General features: G+C 43.6%; 3 protein-coding genes across 7 annotated transcripts in view; 1 reads left to right on the top strand and 2 right to left on the bottom strand.

Moving 5' to 3' along the window:
- The window catches only part of LOC111821201 (chromosome-associated kinesin KIF4A-like), a 28,144-nt gene extending 19,660 nt beyond the window's left edge, over positions 1-8,484 (bottom strand). The window contains exons 1-3 of one of the 2 annotated variants that reach the window (XM_023734664.1): positions 8,423-8,484; positions 7,939-8,079; positions 7,713-7,827 (exon numbers count right to left, since the gene is read on the bottom strand). In XM_023734664.1, the coding sequence (XP_023590432.1) occupies positions 7,713-7,827; positions 7,939-8,058 (235 nt within the window). In that variant the 5' untranslated portion in view covers positions 8,059-8,079; positions 8,423-8,484. Of the gene's footprint in view, positions 1-7,712; positions 7,828-7,938 lie in introns of both variants that reach the window. The other variant, XM_023734665.1, reaches the window with a different exon arrangement.
- A 161-nt stretch (positions 8,485-8,645) lies between these two features.
- On the top strand, positions 8,646-15,792 carry PDZD11 (PDZ domain containing 11). Of its 4 annotated transcripts, none has more exons than XM_023734662.1 (7): positions 8,646-8,702; positions 9,235-9,334; positions 9,963-10,046; positions 10,319-10,375; positions 10,856-10,954; positions 11,188-11,248; positions 11,407-15,792. In XM_023734662.1, the coding sequence occupies exons 2-7, from the start codon at positions 9,248-9,250 to the stop codon at positions 11,439-11,441; spliced, it is 423 nt and encodes a 140-aa protein (XP_023590430.1). In that variant the 5' UTR covers positions 8,646-8,702; positions 9,235-9,247; the 3' UTR covers positions 11,442-15,792. The 4 variants fall into 4 exon arrangements, 3 of the variants coding, with proteins under 3 accessions (XP_023590430.1, XP_004380163.1, XP_023590429.1); XR_002824652.1 differs by lacking the exon at positions 8,646-8,702 and having other exon boundaries at positions 8,712-9,334; positions 11,407-14,415; positions 15,451-15,792; XM_004380106.2 differs by lacking the exon at positions 8,646-8,702 and having other exon boundaries at positions 8,712-9,334.
- Positions 15,793-16,666: 874 nt separating this feature from the next.
- The window catches only part of ARR3 (arrestin 3), a 24,383-nt gene continuing 20,101 nt past the window's right edge, over positions 16,667-20,948 (bottom strand). Inside the window, 3 exon segments of the mRNA XM_023734699.1 lie at positions 16,667-16,765; positions 17,316-17,325; positions 18,103-18,188. Coding sequence (XP_023590467.1) covers positions 16,667-16,765; positions 17,316-17,325; positions 18,103-18,188 — 195 coding nt within the window.

Here is a 20,948-nt window from a genome sequence, read left to right as displayed (position 1 = left end):
AGAGACTAAACGGGCAGCTTCTGTCCCGAGGTGAGATGGGAAGGCAGAGAGGGTTAGGAGCTGGCTGAATGGACATGGGGAATCAGGGGTGGAAAGGAGGAGTGTACTGTCACAGTATGGGGAGAGCAATTAGTCACATAACAATGTATGTATAAATTTTTGTATGGGAAAAAATTTAAAAAAACATGGTTGAAACAAAAAAAGAGAGAGAGAGACTAAACAGGCAGCTTCTGTCCCGAGGTGAGATGGGAAGGCAGAGAGGGTTAGGAGCTGGTTGAGTGGACATGGGGAACCAGGGGTGGAAAGGAGGAGTGTACTGTCACAGTACAGGGAGAGTAATTAGGGTCACATAACAATGTATGTATAAATTTTTGTATGGGAAAAAATAAAATAGAAAGAAATAAAAGATTGGTTTATACTTAGAAAAATAAAGGTAAATTTCAAAGTAACCACAAAGGAAGCTAACAAACCTACTCATCAAAATAAAAAAGATACTCAGCAAACAGAAAATCAACAATAATGAAAAAGATGAAAAGAAAATAAAGAAAAAGAACTCAGCACAAAAAATTAAATGGAACAAAGAAACTGTCAACACCACAAAAAGAAATCCTACCCTTAATCAATGAGATTTTTCCATCACTGTAAACCAAAACTTAGTACTCCATAAGCAATAACCCACCCTTTTACCCCTCCCTCCTGCCCCTGGTAACCACAAATAAACTTCGGTCTCTATACATTTGCCTGTTCTTATCTTTTTATATGAGGTCATATAATAGTTGTCCTGTTGTGACTGACTTATTTCACTCAGCATAATGTCTTTAAGTTCTATCCATATTGTAGCATGTATCAAAAGTGCATTTCCTACTGGCTGAGTAGTATTCCATTGTATGCATATACCACATTTTGTTTATCCATTCATTCGTTGATGGGCATTTAGGTGTTTCCACCTTTTGGCTACTGGGAATTGTGCTGCAATGAATACTGGTGCACAAGTATGTTTGAGTCTCTGCTTTCAAGTCTTTTGGTACATACCTAGGAGTGGAACTGCTGGGACATATGGTAGTTCTATTTTTTCGTTTTTTCAGGAACTGCCATACTGTTTTCCACAATGGCTGTACCATTTTGCATTTCTACCAGCAATGGATAAGGGTTTCCCCACATCCTCACCAACATTTGTTTGTATTTTTAACCTTAGCCATCCTAGTGGAAGTGAACTGGTACCTCATTGTGGTTTTGATTTACATCTCTCTGATAGCTAATGATGTTGAGCATCTTCATGTGTTTGGTGGCCTTTTGAATGTCCTCTTTGGTGAAATGTCTATGCAAGTCCTTTGCTCATTTTATGATTGGTTGTCTTTTTGTTATTAAGTTGTCGAAGTTTTATACATATTTTGGATATTAGATTCTTATTGGACACATGGTTTCTAAAGATGTTCTCCCAGTCAGTAGCTTGTCTTTTCACTTTTTTGGTAAAGTCTTGATGAACAAAAGTTTTTAACTTTTATGAGGTGTCATTTATTTATTTTGCTTTTTGCTGTTTGTACTTGTCATTATATTAGATAATCCCTTGATAAAAGCTAAGCCCAGCAGCGTTGCCCCTGCATTGTCTTCTAAGAATTTTATGGTTTTAGTTTGCACATTTCTGTCTTTAATCCATTTTGTATTTGTTTTTGTGTATGGTGTGAGGCATGGATCCTGTTTCATTTTTCTGCATGTGGAAATCCAATTTTCCCAGCACCATTTACTAAAGAGACTCTTCTTTCCCCATCGAATGGACTAGCACCTTTGTCAAAAATCAGTTAACCGTAGGTGTGTGGGTTTATTTCGGGACTGTCAATTCTATTCCACTGGTCTATGTGTATATTGTTATATCAGTACCAGGCTGCTTTTATTACTGTAGCTGTATAATAAGTTTTAGTGTCTTCCTCTTGATAGTCCTAAAAGCTAAGAAGTAAAAACATTTGAAGTTATGACTGAGATAACAAAGGTGGCCAAGTCACTATCAAAAGCCATTCAGAGCTTTATAATTCTACTCTCTCCTTACCTTAAGCAATTCTAAAATATGGTAATTAAATAAAAGTCTTAGAAGATGCATAAATAGAAGAGATTCTAGCACGTATTTCTTTGGTTATCAGAAACTTTATTTGAAAAGGCAAAGTTAGTTGCTTTTCAGTCAATAAAAGCACACACTCCCTATTTGAACTCTCAGAATGCATTTGGACCTTATTAACTTAAGCTCCTTATAGAAATATCTTCATGTAGGTATGATTCAATGTGATATATGTCTTTTGACTTTATACAATACTGATAAAGAATCATCCATTCAAAGATGTTCATGATATAGTTAAATGAAAAACGGTTAAAAATAAATGTTAAGTGTAAGTATATGTATAGAAAAAGATCAAAAGGATACCAATTTTTAACATTTTTATATTTATCTCTGAATAGTAGGATTGTAAGTGATTGTTTTGTTTGTGTTTTCTTCATTTTGCTGGTTTGTATTTGCTAAATTATTAAACAGAATGTGCTATCAAACACAAGATGTCTTCTGTTGCCACCTAACATTATCAGTACTGTTTGCAGAAAGACTGCGAAGTATATTTCTGCCTGAATTTAATTCCAGCAAAAATGTTTATTTTATATGTCATTTTGTATATTGCCTCTTGTCAGAGAATCCAAATTACTAGTTAGATGGACATCTTCCTTTTATCTCATAAATTTAAATTTTTGATTGAAATAAGAGGCAGAGAAACCCAGCCATGGCTGCAGCAAGATAAAATAAGAAACAAGTAGACAACAGACAGGCTACTCTCTCTTTAATTTAAATTGCTATAATTCGCTAATTACAGAGTCGGAATCTAACAATGGCATCTAAAAACTAACAACCTACTAAAACTGTAAGCATAGCACCCAGAAGGAACTATAAATCCAAACTTACTTCAAAATGGAAAAAAATATGACCTTGGGAAGTCTGCCCCTTATTAGAGTGGTAGATGTGTTCTAAAGAAACATGAAGCAAGCTTTCTCTGTTAAATGATCATCACATTTATGCCAAAGCTGTTATCTACTGTTTACCAAAATAATTTTGGAATCTGAAGAAAAACCTTGAAAGTTTGAAACAATTTGTTAATCTACATAAAAATGTTGATATTTTGAAAGAACTTGTTGGTGTAAATGAAGTACTTGATGTTCTGAAAGATCATAAGATGCTAAATTGAGATTTTTCACTGTAATAGATTGCTGGTATCACCGGGAGTGGTATGCTGTTCTAACAGACACCTAAAATGTGGAAGCGGCTTTGAAAGTGTGAATGGGTAGAGGCTGAAAGCGTTTTAAAGTACCTAATAGTAACAGCCTACATTGCCTTGAAGAGACTGTTGGTGGAATTACGGACATCAAAGACAATTCTGGTGAGGACTCAGAAGAAAGTGAGGAGAGCTGTAACACCGGAGATACCACAGACGAAGCAGCAGCAGAGAAACGACAGCAGCAGAACCAGGAGACCAGCGCCAAGACGGTACTGGAGCCAACCCACAGAGAGGGAGCTGAGTGCCTTTGCGCAGGAGGCTTCCTGGCTGAGTAGGGTGCCTCCAGGCACTTATTGATGGAGCTAGGCTTGCCGACCCATGGAGCAAGAGAGCTGAGTACGCTCTAGTCAAAGTTTACTAGCGGAGCTAAAAAGCTTTGGAACACTTGCCGCAGCAGGGCAGACGCTGGCGGTGAGGCCTGAGAGGACAAGAGGCCAAGGAACACAGGAAGCAGAGCTACCTCAGTCTCAAATGGTAGGGCCAGGACCTCTAGGGTCTCAAAGGGTAGAGCCATGGCCTCTGGGGCTTCAAAGGCTGGGGCCACAGTCTCCTAGGTTTCAAAGAGTCAGATCTTCACCAACTCAGTTCTGGAGTGTGGGGCTATGTTTCACGAGTGCCAGCAGGATGGGGCCAGATCTGCTGCCCAAAGCTGAGGGGGGCGGGGCTACCATTCCCAAAGGGCAGAAGAACGGGTCTTGCCCAGGCCGAGGAGGTAGAGTCGTCACTCAGATGGACTAGGAGAATGGGGCTGCCGAAATGCGAGGAAGCAGAGTTGCCATTCCAGTGGGCCTGGAAGGTGGAGCTGAAGCCCAGGGCCAGGGGCCTCCACCCAGAATCTAGACAGTGTGGCCAACACCCAGAGTCTAGAGGGCAGGGTTATTGCCTAAATGATCTCAGAGAACAGAGGATTATTTTCAAGCCTTGAGACCTACTGTAATGTGTTCTGCTGACTTTCTTGGTGCCTGTTATCCCTTCTTTCCCTCCAATTTCTCCAATTTGTTATGGAAATGTCTACCTTGTGCCTGTTCCACCATTGTGCTTTGAAAGTAGATAATTTGTATTCCAGATTTTACAGATGAAGAGGAACTTTTGGACTTTGGACTTGGAGTAGATTTAAGACTTTTACTATGATATGATGAGGTGAATGTGTTTTACATGTGGCAATGACATGAATTTGGGGGGGCCAAATGGTGGAATATTATGGATTGAATTGTGTCCCCCAAAAATGTGTGTCAACTTGGCTAGGCCATGATTCCCAGTATTGTGTCACTGTCCACCATTTTGTCATCTGATGTGATTTTCCTATGTGTTTTAAATTCTAACCTGTATGATGTTAATGAGGCTGGATTAGAGGCAGTTATGTTAACGAGGCAAGACTTAATCTACAAGATTAAGTTGTATCTTAAGTCAATCTCTTTTGAGATATAAAAGAGAGAAGGGAGCAGAGAGACAGGGGAACCTCATACCACCAAGAAAGTAGTGCAAGGAGCAGAGTGCGTCCTTTGGACCCAGGGTCCCTGTGCTGAGAAGCTCCTAGACTAGGGAAGATTGATGACAAGGACCTTCCTCCAGAGCCGACAGAGAGAGAAAGCCTTCCCCTGGAGCTGGCACTCTGAATTTCAACTTATAACCTACTAGACTGTGAGAGAATAAATCTCTTGTTTGTTAAGGCTATCCACTTGTGGAATTTCTGTTATAGCAGCACTAGATAATGAAGACACCTGGCATGACTATAGGATAAGAGAATAACATTCCATAATTATTTGAAATGCCACAGATAGGTGTATATAGCAGGAACTTGGGAAACCATGTTTTAGTACTTTTTCAAAATACTCAGGGGTTTGTGGTATGGGGAATTCAGAGTACAAGAGGGTGGCTTTGAGCCGACTGTGAAAAGTATTGGCTTCTTCTTTGCAACTAAGGCAATGTTAACCAAACACATATACTGGAATTGCTTTCTAATTTATATTGCTTCTAAAGACAATAATTTAATTTTCATAGTTTCCCAAGTTAACAATATGAAAATAAAACTATGGTGCTCTTTCTGAGGAAGATAACAAGGATAATGAAGGGTCTGGAAGCCATACGGTTTCAGGAATAGCTAAAGGAAAGGGACGAAGTTAATTAGAAGAGACTTAGAGTCATATAACAGTTTTCAAACATTTAAGTAGGAAAAAGATTAACTTTATAGTAGCGAACCTTGGCAGATATCACCTTAATCAAATGATCAAAGTGAACATCAGCAGTAATGGAACAAATTAAAATTATATGCAGTCTGATAGGATTCATGAGAAAAACACAGCACCACTTCTATGATATTCCTGCTAAAGATGCACAACCTGAATCTACTTCTAAGTAAACATCAGAAAAACCAAAATTGAGAAATAGTTTACAAAATTACTCACCTGTAATCTTCAAAAGTGTCAAGATCATAAAAAATTTTTAAAAAATGAAGAGCTGTTTTAGAATGAAGGAAACTAAAGAGGCAGTACAATAAAATACTACATGATTTTGGACTAGATCCTTTTGCTACAAAAGGCATTATTGGGACAATTGGTGAAACCTGAATGGGGTCTGAGGATAAGACAGTAGTAATGTAGCAATGCTAATTTCATTATATTAATGGTTGCATTGTGGTTATGAGAGCCCTGGTGGTGCAGTGGCTAAGAGTTCGGCTGCTAACCAAGAGGTTGGCAGTTCAAATCCACCAGCCGCTCTTTGGAAAACCTATGGGGCAGCTCTACTCTATCCTATAGAGCTGCTATGAGTCAGAATCGACTCAACAGCAACAGGCTTTTTTTTTTTTAATTTTGGTTATTAAGGAGCCCTGGTGGCGGAATGGTTAAGCACTTGGCTGCTAACCAAAAGGTCAGTGGTTTGAACCCACCCAGTGGCTCCGTGGGAGAAAGACCTGGCAATCTGCTTCCGTAAAGACTACAGCCTAGGAAACCCCATGGGGAAGTTCTACTCTGCCCTATACGGTCATTATGAGTCAAAATCAACTCGCCAGCATGTGACAACAACATTGTGGTTATGTAGTAGAAAGTTCTTGTTTGTAGGAAATAAACACTAAAGTATTCAGGGAACATCAGGCTGACAACTCATCTCAAATAATTCAAAAAAAAGTTCTTTACACTGTTCTTGCAACTTTTGCATAAGTTTGAGATTGTTTTAATATTTTTAAATTTTGAAACAAAATAGACAATGTGCCTTAAGCCATGACATTAAAAAATATGTGAATAGTTCTTGCCTGGAAGAAGGCTTCTGTTTGTCTTTGAGGGATGAACTAACATCACGGGGTAGAAATTACCAGGATGCAGATTTCAACTCAATATAAAGATCTTTCTAACACAATTAGAGTTGTCCAAAAACTAAATATCTGTGAGTCAAATGAGTTCTCTGTCAAAGAAAAAAATTTAAGCAGAAGCTGAAAGTTCACCGAACAGAGATATTGTTAGAAAACAGTTATTCCTCTGGATGGAAAGTTAAACTAGATGATGTACATGTGTCCCTTTTAACTTTAAGGGACTATTATACCATGGCTCTACTTCTTTTAAGTGGACCTCTGCTTTGAATCTTGAATAACCACTCTACTAGAATAACAATTACACACCTCTCAGGCACTGCTCCCTTCTTTGGAACTCTGCTATGGTTTTCAACAACATTAAAGCCTTAGCCTCTGCAATAAACCTTTATTAACTGGCCATAGTATTCAGGAGCTTCAGGGAACATACTTCTTTGCCTTGAAGAATTCTACTTATCATTCAAGCCCTATCTCAAAGGTTTTATGAAATTTCTCCCAAATTTCTGTGAAATTCACCCAAATCCTCCAAACAGAGTTAGTGCCATTCTTTTGACTTTCATACCACTTGGTATGAAAGCAGTATTACTTCTATATCAGGGATGATTCTGTTGTGTATTTTTAACTTTTAAAGATTTTTTTCTTAACGATAAGTGCACAAAAATTTTAAATTATTTAAAATCATTTGGTAGTCATCTACCTCCACTTCTACCTCCTGGACTTTGAACTCCTCCAGGACCTGGATACTATACTACTTATCTCTGAATCCCTCATAACAGGCTGTGCAGTGCCTGGGCCTCAAGTAAGGCTGGCACACTGATCACCATCAGCATCCATCATAGAGCTTATAACCTAATGAGGTTCCAGGACAAACAAAAATATATAGAAGTCAAAGATGAGCAGAACCACAGAAAGGAAATACATTGTAAAACTAGCTTCAAAGGCACAAAGACTTCCACAAATGTTATTGGGTTAGTTCCTAGACTGTGGGCTTTTTGAAGTCAGGAATCATGTTTCATCCAATCTGTATTTGCAGCTCCCAAGCACAGGGCCTGACACATAGTATAAGCTCAAGAAACGTCTGAAGAATTAAATAGCCTCACCTTTAAATACGCCTTTTATGAGTGGCGCTACTGCTGTATTGAAGACTTCTTCCTGCTCAGTAGAAGGGTCAAACACAAAGTCGTAGGTAAAGGATTTATCAGTACCAACCACCACCTAAAGAAAGCAAGGGACAAGGCATAAGAAAAAAAATGAAAGGCTAGACCACGCCCCTCGCTGCCATTTGGCCCCAGCTGTTAAAGGCTGGCCCAGGACTCTGCTACGCACCTGCGGCTCCCCTGGTACGAAGGAAAGGCACGTCTGGCAGCCCTCACTAATTTCTTTGGGGACCAGAGGGCGACAACGCAGTGCCACTCTTACAGGTATTCCCTTCACCTCTTCTTTCATGATCCTACCTCAGCACTGTCTCTGCGGAAAAAGAAAAGAGGCCTGCTGATGAATCTTGGTAGGTCGACAGGAATGGGAGGGCGTCCTGCCTCAGTTCCGGGCCTCCTCAGAGATTGGGTTGGGTTACGGAACTCTGCCGTAGCGGTGGCAACCGCCCCCTCCCAGCGGGATAGCTACCTCGGCAGATTCACTCTCTTAGACTTGACCACCGCGGGTCGGCCCGTGAGCCCAACAATCTGAAGAGAGCGAAGTGGTGTCTGAAATGGAAAGGAAAAAAACCCAAACGGAGACGGCGACAAAGGACCAAAGCCCCAAGGTACCAGGAAAGGCAGACCCTGAGCTAAGGTGTGCCCCCTTAACTCACCAAACTAAACGTCCCCTTCCCGGTCTCCAGCCACCCTGTCCCAACCGGAGCTTTAAGCGCCAAGTTTCAAATCGGTCCAAGAGGCGCCAGCCAATCGGAACGCAGACACCCTGCGGGTGGAGCGCCTACGTCTGCGCACGTAAGACTATGCGTCGGGAAGGGAAGGGCCGGCTTGGCGCACCGCGGTCCCTCGCCTTTCCGACCCAACCGTGTATCCGCTTCCGGTTCCCAACCGGATTGGCGGCGCGCGGAGTCTGCGTTGGCTGAGGCCCGACCCCGGGTGAGGTGGTGCGGGATATATGCGGTGGTGTGCGCGGGACTCAGGCCGTATGCGGAGCGGGGATCTGGAACGTGGCTGATGGTGTAGCAAGGGTCGATCTAGGGACGCCCAGCATGACTAATCACATCTAGAGAGTGTGGGGCGGTACCTTGCTCTGAGTCCCTGTGGATAGTTGGAGGCAGCACTCCCTCGGACTTAAGACGTAGACAGATCTTGTTAGACATGACCCCAATTTCCTCTTCTCTAAGATGAAGGTGGTAACATCTGCTTTGAAGTATTGTGAGAAATGAGGTCATCTTTGTAGAGTAACTAGCAGTTTGCTTGGCATCCAGCAGGTGTTCAGCAGAATTCATAGTTTTCTTCGTCTCTTCTTTTCTAACTTCTCTCCCTCAATCTTATTGCCTAGATTTGGGCAGGGCACATAGACTGACAGTCTTAGTATGGGCTGGGGCTGCTTTCTGAAACTTCCTGGGCTTCTGTGGTCCCTTTTGAATCACACTTTGGTCTGCTTTGTTTCACCCTTGCATTCCAGGGCCTTGCTGGAAATGGACAGCCGGATCCCTTATGATGACTACCCGGTGGTTTTCCTGCCTGCCTATGAGAATCCCCCAGCATGGATCCCTCCTCATGAGGTGGGAACCATCTGTATACCTGAGTAGGAGATTTTTCCCCATGAGCATGAGATGATACATGTAAGATAGGATGGCAGAGCTAGAAAGCTAAGTGGAGAGCAAGTCTTAACCCTTGTTGTAGCCAGAGGGCCCATAAGCTGGATTTTGAGCAACAGGGCCCATTGAAAGTTTCCCATGGAAGCCTCCTGTCAGGTTCCATTCACACCAGTGCCTCACATTCTGGAAATTCAGAGCCCTATCAGAGCCCTGGTGACACAGTGGTTAAAAGCTTGGCTGCTAAACAAAAGATCAGCAGTTCGAATCTACCAGCTGCTCCTTGGAAACCCTTTGGGGGCAGTTCTACTCTGTCCTGTAGGGTTGCTATGAGTCGGAATTGACTCGATGGCAAAGGGTTTTTGGTTTTTTTTTTTCATCATTTCCATCTATCAAGAGGTGAAGCAGTGGGGAACTACAGGCACTTCTCCACGTTATCCATCTACTTATTTGGACAATGTTATCTGTTCTACTTAAGCTAAGTCCGTGACTTAACCTTTTCCTGACTTCAGGGTGATGCATTAGTGTTCCAGATGAAGGTGAGTGTGATGTCTAAGACTGGTAGTAAGATCTCTGGGGTTGCTGTGTCTTGCAGAGGGTATACCACCCAGACTACAACAATGAGTTGACCCAGTTTCTGCCTCGAGTCATCACACTAAAGAAGCCGCCTGGAGCTCAGGTGAGCTTGTGGAGCACTTGCTTCTTAATCCAGGCTAGATTTGCCCATACTAGCAACATAGGCCCAGAGGTTGGCCATGGTTTTGGGGAGGGGGCTTGGAAAGGAGGCAGGGAGGTGAGGAAACTTCCTCTTGTGGGCAGAAAAGCTGAGATACCACTTCCATAACTTTGACTTCCCTTTGGGAGACACACAAGCCAAGGTATAGTACAGTGGTGCTACTAGATGTGTTTGTGGTCTATATTGAGCCCCTATTTTGTGCTCTTGTCTTACAGTTGGGATTTAACATCCGAGGAGGAAAGGCCTCTCAGCTAGGCATCTTCATCTCCAAGGTATGTGTGCCTGGTAGGCAATATGGATAGCTACTTCCCTTTGTTATCAGATTGTAGAACCCTGGTGTCCCAAGGACTGGGAGAAGGATGATTCGGTGGACTCAAACCAAAAACCAAACCCATTGCTGTCAAGTTGATACTGACTCATAGTGACCCTATAGGACAGAGTAGATCTGCTCCATAGGGTTTCCAAGGCTATAAATCTTTATGGAAGGAGACTGCCACATCTGTCTCCCATGGAGTAGCTGATGGGTTCAAACTGCTGGCCCGAGCACTTAACCATGCACCACCAGGACTCTATAAGAGGGATACCCTCTTTCCAACTTAAAATTTTCCATACGGCAAGCCATTTGTCTCCCTACATTCTCTCACACACATACATAACAAACAATAGCTCTTTACATTTGACTAATACTTAATTTCACTTACAGTCTTCTAAAATTATCCCACCCTGATCATATGTATTCTCCTTACCAACAGGTGATTCCTGACTCTGATGCACATAGAGCAGGACTTCAGGAAGGGGACCAAGTCCTAGCTGTGAATAAGGTGGATTTCCAAGATATTGAGCACAGCAAGGTGAGCACAGCACTTGAGCTATGATGAGGCAAGCAGCCATCCCAGGTAGGACAGGCTGGGCAGGATTAGCCTAAGCTGTAACTTGATACGAAAGAATCTCCTGAGGAAGTGTACCAGAGGGAAGCAGCTATTGGTGACCCAGAAGATTGGAGTGGCAAATTATTTTACCCACTGTTATGGTTCTATCCTGGGCCATATCTTTTCATTTGTACAAGCTGCTGTGTTCCTTCTAGGCTGTTGAGATCCTGAAGACAGCCCGCGAAATCAGCATGCGCGTCCGCTTCTTCCCCTACAGTAAGTGACAGTCTCTTTTTCACTTACCTGGCAGGACCCTGTGTAGGAACTCTTTAAATACCGATGACTAGAGGCACCATGCATTGGAAATGGGGGGTTGGGATCTCAGGCCTGAAAATAACCTGCCCTGTTCTTCCCTTTCTTTCTTTTTTCCCCAGATTATCATCGCCAAAAAGAGAGAACTGTACACTAGAGAACCTTCCATGTAGAATCTGCCTAGACAAGCTGGCTTAGCCCCAGGGAAGCTATTTGGGAAGCTCTGCTCTCAGCCCCTTCCTAGCATAATGGAGTGGGAGGGTGAGAAGACAGTGAGGCCCTGCACTAACCCAGCTAGCCAACTGCATTACCCAGACTGTACTATTAGTTACCTAGTTTTCTAGGGGAGCTTCACTCCCTGAAAGGAGAAGGATTATGTTTTGATATAACCTAGCATGTGGGGAGCCCTGCTAAAAAAGACAATTAACGTTTATTGAATACCATGTGCTAAATGCTTTATATATATATGTCATATGATTTTGATTAAAATATAGAAATCAGTAGAAAAAAGAATCCTGGGGGTCTTCCATCTAATCTGATTGGCCATTCCATCCTCATACTGTCAGAGGTCTCATACACTTCAGAGACTCCAGTGATACCCTGTTTTTCCTCCCTTCTTATCCTCTCCCAAAAGAAGGAAGATCAATGCTGAGGAAAATATTGGTGTGACTTTTGAATGTTACTGATTGGGTGTAGAATGCTACCAGGGCAAGAAAACACTCTTCCAAACAGAGGAACCACTGGAAGGAACAGAGTGATCTTATACCTGCTTCACAACTATATGTCTAGCCAGAACATTAGGGAGACCCAGGATCCTTGTTGAATGGCATAGGGTGAGGGGTACTGGAGGAAATATTGTCCCTTACCCCATGTGGGAAACAGTATTAATATAATTCTGTCTTCTCCTTTCCCAGATTCTTTGATCTGGAGCATAAACTAAGGGAGGGGCTTAGATGCATTTCTTTTCAGAGGCAGCGGTAAGAAATTGGTTCCCAGTTTCTGACTTGCAGGTTGAATATTACTTCTTGACTTCTGACTTGCAGGTTGAATATTACTTCTTGACTGCTGACTTGCCCCTTTTCTTCCCCTCATCCCCAAATAACCTGCTGTGTCCTTAGATCTTTAGTTCCCAATTACTGTTAGAGGTTCCAGGCTACATCTTATGCAATCCCCATTGGCATATTCAAAATACCCATTCAGAATTGAAAGTTTTCTAGTGAGGTATGGGGTAAAGTACCCCCATAATGAAGCTCCCAAATTTAGGACTGAATATTTGTCTTCTGCCATCTAGGCCTCTGTTTGTTTTCCAAACTTGCCCTGTAAAAATCCTAGGAAGCTTAAATATATATTTCCGGGCCCTTCCCCTGGAGAGTGATTCTGTTAGTGTGAGGTGGGGCTTGGAAATCACTATTTTTAAATAAGCACCCAAGGTGAGTCTTCAAATATGGGAAACAGTTCTAAATAGTAGTAATATATCTCTATGAGGAAGATCTGGCTCTTCCTATAAAGCCGACCCCAGTGCTACTAAGGTACTTCTAGAGCTTAGTGCCATTTTTAGATAGCAACAGCCCTTATGAGCATAACTGGAGCTAGAACTAATTTAGCTGTCTGTGCTTCCTGGGAAATTCCTTCCCATTCTGTGCTCCTATTTGCTCTGCTGCCCCCCAATGGCCATCTGAGAAAGAAAAACAGGGGCTTAGACACTTCCACAAAGGCACATTGGCTGAATCTACTGAATATTGAGGTCTGAGGCTCTCCCTGTGGCTAACAAGTTTTAAAACCACTCATCTAAGAAGTGCAGTAAACATGGTAAATAAATCCCAACCTGGTGTCATGGACCGAAGAGGCAAAAACCCTCCTGCCCTAAATTGGTCTGCTGTTGGGGACAATTCTGTGTTGAGTCACTATCATGATACAATTGTATCATGGAGGTACAGGTATAGCATGGAAAAAGTGCAAGCAATAAGAGACTGAGATGAAAGAACCAGTCATTTATTGAGGGAGTAGATAAGAAAACAGTGGAGAACAAATTGTATTGGCCTTTGAGGTATACCAGCTACTGTAGAACTGCATCCTCTATAGATGTCTTAGCAGTCAGAGAAGGTAAAGTGGAATTTCCTGGTGCTGCAGGAAGCTTCCACCCAATATCTGTGACTTGTAGTCAAGAAAAAAATGATAGCACTTTAAGGGGTTCCTTTTTATGTCCTAACCCATTGAAACCCATTGCCATCAAGTCAATTCTGACTCATAGCAACCCTATAAGAATGATATAATGATTTTATGTCCTAAGCCCAGGAATGGGAAGAGAGCTAGTGGGTGGTCAAGTATTAAAACCGTAAACATGAGGGTAGGGGAGAAAGAGTGGTATTGGGAAGCCCAAATGTAATAAATTCATCAAATTAGGCAGAGAGACAGTCTTAGGCTATGAACAAGAACAAGGGCTTCCAGTGTCTGACTCATTGGAGGGCTCCAGTTGAATTTCAACCACTGAAGTGCATGTTAAGGAAGGTAATAGATTAAGATGACTGGAGATAAACTTCCAGGGGCAGCTTCTAGGACACAGAAGAGGAATTCTGGTATTATGATCCCCTTCACTTAAAGGCAAACCAGGAAGCTACTTTGGCCTAAAGTTGGTCCCATATTTTAAGTACCACTCCAGCAGAAAAATTGGATTGGCCATCAACTCAGCAAAGGAAATTTGCTTTCCCTTCTTGTACATTCCACCCCAGCAAAGCTAGGAGAAAGGATACTCTCCTCTTCTAAGGGCAGTAGCCACACGCTGGAATAGCTGTTGGGAGTCAGGAGTGGGCAATGGTGACACACAAAAGGGAAAAAAAAAGGTCAGGTTCAAAGGCTGAGATGATTCCAGGTGTTTGGATTACATGATGAGTAGATGAATCTTGCCCCCACCCCAGGATAGGACAAACCAAGGTTATCCAAAAGAGTAAGCAGTGGTTGGTAGCTAGAGATAGAGTGCAGTAGAGAAAGAGAAATGGGTATTACGTTTTTCGCGTAACTGGTTTTGTGCTGGTCTCAGTAAACATCATGTTGAGGTTTCTGGATTTTTCTTCACCCTTTTCTGCAGAGACTTGTCTGAACAAATGAGAAACGATGAAAGGGACCAGATAGTGGTAAGATTCCTTCTAACCCAGAGTTAGTAGATATGGATAGATCTTTCTGAGGTATAATGATGCTTCCCTAGGACCAGGAGCCTAGAAGCTTGAACCCATGATCATTCTGATCCCTGACACTGGTAACTTCTCCCCAAGTAAACAGCACAGTTGACCCTCCCCACAGAGATGGAGCTCTAGGTATGCAGAAGTTCCAGTTTTCCCTTACCTTTTGTTGTTCAGGAGCCCTGGTGGAGCAGTGGAAGTTTGAATCCACCAGCTGCTCCTTGGAAACCCTATGGGGGCAGTTCTACTCCATCCTATAGGGTTGCTATGAATTGGGATCGACTTGACAGCAGTGGGTTTGGTTTTGGTTTGGTTTGTTGTTCAGATCAATCTTGTTACCCACCGACATGATGCTATCATCATCATGTCTTTCTGTCCATACATCTTCTACCCACTTATCTGTCGCCTTGAAAGAGCTAGTGTCTGCAAGAGAATATGTTTCAGAGGATTAAAACATTTAGTAAAGGTTTGGAAAGAATAATGTACCTGTCCATCCTCTGCTGGTCTTAACCAACTTCCCTATTGCTTCCCTCATAGTCTCCTTTTCAAGTAAAACACATAGCACCCACATATGATGTCATAGATGACCATTGCAATAGCTGAATCACGAATGTAGCTAGGAATTAGGCTGCAAAAGCGCTCCTGGCCAGCTGTGTCCCATAGCTGCAGCCGAATCTGCATAAAATAAGTGTTTAGGAAAAAGATGAGGAAAGGTAGAAAAGAAACTAGCCTTTTACAGGTTAGAACTTAATCAGGCAGAATAAAAAGAGTCAAGGCGACTGCTGCTATGGCCCCAATCCAAGTGGCCCAGAGTCCTAGGATGGGTCCAATCTCAATGAAAGACCCTATAGAGGCAGATTTAAGGATTTAAGTCCTCTTAGACATTGTCTATATTATAGTTGGGGATTAGATGAGGGCAGAGAAAACAAGAAATATTGCAGGGTTTGGTGATTTGGGGAAGCTTGAGTTTTTTTCTTCCTCTATCTGCAGATGATCTGGGATGGTGCTACCCTACTGTGAATAGGCCTAAGGAGTTGAGATATAAGGTTAGTGGTATGGGAGTTAACAGTGTTCAATCCTCCAACTACATGGTCTTAGACAGGAAGTTAGTTCCAATGATTGCCTGCAAAAAAGGATCCAACACTTGTTCTGTACCCCTCTTCTATCCCCAATACCAGGCGGTCTTAGAACCATAAGTGGAAAAGGGCCCTGAGGAGTTTGCACTGGCTCAACTTCCCAAAGCTTACAATTGATAACTTTGAGGAGGAGAATCCCTCATTAAGTCTTCCAAGGAAAAGGGGCAAAAATGTACCCTGTGACTCCTTGATGATGGGCTCATGCGGTAGGTGCCGTCAGAACTGTCATACATGAAGCTGGTGATGATCAATGTCTTCCCCACTATAAGGGAGATGAGTATGCCAACTGTCACCCTGGGCACCACCCTTTCTCCCCTCAGTCTGTTTATGAATTCCCCACACCCCAACACACATTCTCCAAACTTTCCCAAAGGGGAAATTGACTCCCCAGAGGGCCACACCCCCATTCCATGCCACCACACCTCCTGATCCCCAAAATCCAACCCAAACCCCCACCGCTCTGCTCTCCCAGGAATATGAGTTTGAATTTGCGAGGGGCAGGTTAGTATTCGGGTCTCTCCTTGGTTTCCGGGCCGAAGCCTCTGGCCTCAGCCTCCCTCTAGGCATCCTGGGGATCAAAGGCGTACATCGCAGCCTGCTTGCGGGCAACACTGGCCCCTAGCACCTTTAGAGATCTGAGTGGCTTCTAGCTCTCGGTCCTCCGCTTCCCGACCTCACACCATGCTTGTGACTCCAGCTGCTGCTGGCGACTGTTGGCACCCAGGCCCACAGCACAAGCGGCTCGGCCACGCCCCCTTAGGGCCTTCCTGGCAGCTCCTGCACCTCCAGCGGCGCTGGGAGTGGCTACTGGGGCCTGGGAGGGAAAGTTGAAGGGCCCATGGAGGGCGAATGGCTGTGCCAGAGAGGAGAAGCTGGGGCCACGAAGGGGAAAAGCACATGCTACAGAGTAATAACTGACTGGGGGAAGGAAGGGGACATCGATCTCAGTAGTTCCATTACCTTCCCGGAGGAGGGAATATCAGAGAGCTCCAGGCATGTCTGGAGTCCTAGCTGATCTATTAGAGTGTTACAGCAAGGGCTCCCACACAGAGGGTACAAGAGTGAGGCAGTCAGCTCCCCTCGTCCCCCTCCACTGTCAAAGTCTCCTGGCTCTCCTCCCCGCCATGCTCCTGCCTCATAGACTCCTGGATGACTATGCCCTCAGAAGCCTGCAAAAGCAGCAGAGGAAAATGGAGGGCTAGGAACCCTTTTCTGGGCATCCTCCTCCACCGTTCACCCCCTTCTCATGATCCCAGAGAAGTGATCCCCTCCCTGCTTCCCCACCCAGATCCTTGCCCCCTTCTCAGTAACTCACCCCCTCCCGCCATGGACCACACTAGCTTGTTTTCCCTTCATTGCCTCCCAAATCTCCCAACACAAAAGACCCCCAGCAGCACTAGAAGGGAAATAAGAATAGAGGGTGAGAAGAAGGGAAGGGATCAAAACTGAAGAAGGGCGAGAGGAGAGGAAGGAAAATGAAAAAAAAAAAGTGGGCCGAAGGCTAATTCCGAAAAGAGGAGGGGTGGAGGGCGGGGGATGCAGAAAGGGAAAGGAAGGCCTATGAAAGGATGACTGAAGGATGACTGGAAGCTAAACCTTATCTTCCCATTGCATACATGTAGAAAACAACACCCAGGGAAGTTTTTTTTTTTACATTTGCATTGTCATAGAATGGAGGGTGGAGGGGGGATGGGGCTTCCAGGCCCCATATTCCATTACCTGGTGGCATCTGTAGCAAGCATGGAAATGGAGGGAAAAAAAGGAGCTGAAGCTGCTAAGAGGTTCTTCCTTTTCATGAAGAAATGTTACTCTTCCCCCTCCCTTTCAAACCCCTGCCCTACACACGTACACACAAACATAACACACGCTTCCTCTGAAAATCTACACACTCAGCCTACCTATGGGTATTCCACCTCTACCCAAACAGCCAGTCTTCAATTCCTGAAATCAGAACTGCTTGATTCCTGACCTTAACACTAACATTCCTGCTGTGTCCCATCTGGTCACTCACCAGGTGAATGCATCAGAATCGGGCAGTTCCATACCAACATCGCTGCAGGAATCCCAAGGCTGAGCTACTGATCTTCCCTGAACCTCCCTCCCACAGTTTTCCAGTCCTAGGGATGCCCTCAAACTCTCCCTAGTTACTCTTTTGGTCTCCTTATCCCCTCATCTTCCCCTTCTTGCCTCAGTCCCCCCTCCCTACAGCCTCTCATCTGGCTGTCAGGTCTCCTAGGGTGCTGAGAGTAGGACACCCCAAAATTAGCAGCTGGGAAGGGGCAATCTAATTTTACTGGGGATGAGGGATCATAAGGTCAACTGAACCACAGAATGGGTTTATGGAAGGGAGGGTGGCTTTCTCACTGAGCCCACAGGTTTGGGGGACCTGGTCTGGGAGAAGGGGTGGGGAACAGCTTGATTGGGTCAGTCCAACCGGGAGAAAAACAGAAGTGAGAAATCCTTGGCTACCCAGCCCTTGCCCAGACAGACCCTGGATCCCTCTCACCCTCCACAGTACACCATCAGGTTGATTCTGACTTTGTAGGACACGAGGATCCCCAGCAGCTCCTTGTCAATTCCAGGTTGAAGAGGGTGGTTGTAGTAGTCTTTTTTGGGGGGTAGGATGGGGAGTAATTCATTCAATCGCCCAGTCCTTTCCTGTGCATTCCCATCACCATTACCTATTAACTTGTTTTCTTATCAGGTCTCCCAGGCTGTAAACTCTCCTACCCACTGGTACCACATTTCTCTTCCAAAAATCTACTTTTATCAGGTCACCATCTGCCCAAGAACCTACCTCATGAAATATAACTACTCTGCCTGGCTTTCAAGACCCTTACCAATCTGGCCCCAACCAGCCTCTCCAACCTTTTCTTCCCTGAATCCCTAACACTTGGTGTCATGGATTGAATTGTGTTCCCCAAAATATGTATCAACTTGGATAGGCCACGATTCCCAGTATTGTGTGGTTGTCCTCCATTTTGTGATCTGATGTAATTGTCTTCCATTTTGTGATGTGTTGTAAATCCTAACCTCTGCCTGTGGTTATAATCTCATTTGTGAATGGATTGTGTTTTGTTATGTTAATGAAGTAGGATTAGGTTATGTCAGCGAGGATTAGGTTATGTTATTATTATGTTAATGAAGCAAGAATAGGGTGTATCTTGATTCAATCTCTTGTGAGATATAAAAGAGATTAAACAAGCAAGCAACAGAAGCAGAGATGGGGGAAGAGAGATGCCAAGCTACATGAAGACTGCCCAGGAGCAGAAGCTCAGAAGAAACAAGGACTTTCTTCCGGAGCTGACAGAGAAAGACTTCCGTTAGTGCCGGCACCCTGAATTTGGACTTGTAGCCTCCTAAACTGTGAGAAAATAAATTTCTGCTTGTTAAAGCCATCCACTTGTAGTATTTCTGTTACAGCAACACTAGATAACTAAGATACCTGGGATACAACCTAAGCAGGCCCATCCTATCAGAACATGCCATGTAGATTCCCATCTTCTAGCCTTTACCCATGCTGTGCTCCCAATCTGGAATGCCCCCTTCTTCCTCTTGCTATCCAGATCCTACACATTCTTCAAGATCTAGCTCACTCTGCCTTCTCCAGGAAGCCCTCCTCAGGTATGTTAGCCCAAAGGGCCCTCTCCCTCCTTTTAACTGCTAATAGATTTATAATTGGAGCCACCTGTGCTAACATTTAAATATTATATTGCACTAGCATTCATCTGTTCATCATCTAAGCCATAAATTGACAAAAGGCAGAGTAATGGTAAACTTCTTTGTACCTACACATTACTTACCATAGGAATAAGCACGTAATAGTGCTGTTGTAGATTGAATTGTGTCCCCCAAAAATGTGTGTCAACTTGGCTAGGCCATGATTCCCAGTATTGTCTGGTTGTCCTCCATTTTGTTATCTGATGTAATTATCCTATGTGTTGTAAATCCTAATCTCTATAATGTTAATGAGGCAGGATTACAGGCAGTTATGTTAATGAGGCAGGATTACAGGCAGTTATGTTAATGAGGCAGGACTCAATCTATAGGATTAGGCTGTATCTTGAGTCAGTCTCTTTTGGGATATAAAAGAGAGAAGCGAGCAGAGAGGAGAGCGATCTCCTACCACCAAGAAAGAAGAACCAGGAGCACAGTGTGTCCTTTGGATCTGGGGTCCCTGTGCTGAGAAGCTTCTAGACCAGGGTAAGATTGATGACAAGGACCTTCCCCAGAACCAACAGAGAAAGCATTCCCCTGGAGCTGGCGCCCTGAATTTGGACTTGTAGCCTCCTAGACTGTGAGAGAATAAATTTCTGTTCGTTAAAGCCATCCACTTGTAGTATTTCTGTTACAGCAGCACTAGATAACTAAGACAGATGCTCAGTAAAAACTCACTGATTGAAAAATAAGACACAGAAAACTATGATCTTGGGAAAGTCTCTTCATTGCTCTGGGCTGCTGATTCACTATAATAGTGTTTAGATTATTTCTAAGGGTCTTTTCTAGCAATAATAATTTATAGCTACACGATTGATAAGGCATGGAGAGGTATAGGGGGCTTAATACTTGTCAGATGGTGGCAGACTGCTTTTGGTGGGAGACACATCTAACACTAGGGCTTCTGAAGGCATAGGACCAAATGAATGACTAGATAGAATTCTGTCATTCCCTACATCATTCTCCTTTTTTGTCCTTCCTCCATTTGTCATCTACTAGTCTTCCACTCCATTTCTATCTTCTCTAGAGAATAACTACTGTAGAGATCACAGTATTTACAGCCAGATGACATGTGGTAGGATCCTGCCTTCCTCCCCACCCCCCACCCCATCACTTATTAGCTATGCAACTTTGGAAAAGTTCCTCTGTATCTCTGACCCTCAGGGTCCTTAAGTGTAGAATCAAATAAAAACACCTATCCAGACTTCTTTAATGGGATTCTTATGAAGATAATATAATACATATGTAGAACCTTTGTGAACTGTGAAATATTATACAACATAAGGAATTTTTCTTTTCCACTTTCTTCCTTTCTTGCTGCCTAGGACATAAGCCTGTCATTGGTCCCATGGGCATTATTTAGCTTACTGACGGACCTCGGTCCTAGAGGGGACTCTGAACACTGGCCTGGGGCATTTTAAAAAATAGGTAGGCTTCGAGAGAGTAGGGCAAAATGGCGCTCTAGGCAGAAAGCACCACGCTGTCCCTTCACAGCAAAGATCCGAAAAACTAAGCCAGACAGAGAATACAACAATCGTGAAACCCTAAAACATCAAATGAAGAGATAAAGAACTCAGCCAAGCACCAAATGGAGTGAGAAAACTGACAGAGAACAGAGAGCAAGGAGAGATTCAT

Source organism: Trichechus manatus, unplaced genomic scaffold (assembly GCF_000243295.1).
Source record: "Trichechus manatus latirostris isolate Lorelei unplaced genomic scaffold, TriManLat1.0 scaffold00070, whole genome shotgun sequence".
Classification (NCBI taxonomy): Eukaryota; Metazoa; Chordata; class Mammalia; order Sirenia; family Trichechidae; genus Trichechus; species Trichechus manatus.
The sequence above is the reverse complement of the archived record's forward strand: the minus strand, read 5'-3'. Positions and strand labels throughout refer to the sequence as shown.

Coding starts and splice junctions, on each gene's coding strand:
- PDZD11 (XM_004380106.2), top strand. CDS start 9,143: ATGGGCTGGGGCTGCTTTCTGAAACTTCCTGGGCTTCTGTGGTCCCTT. Junction 10,047..10,318: donor AGAAGCCGCCTGGAGCTCAG/GTGAGCTTGTGG, acceptor CTTGTCTTACAG/TTGGGATTTAACATCCGAGG. Junction 10,376..10,855: donor TAGGCATCTTCATCTCCAAG/GTATGTGTGCCT, acceptor CCTTACCAACAG/GTGATTCCTGACTCTGATGC.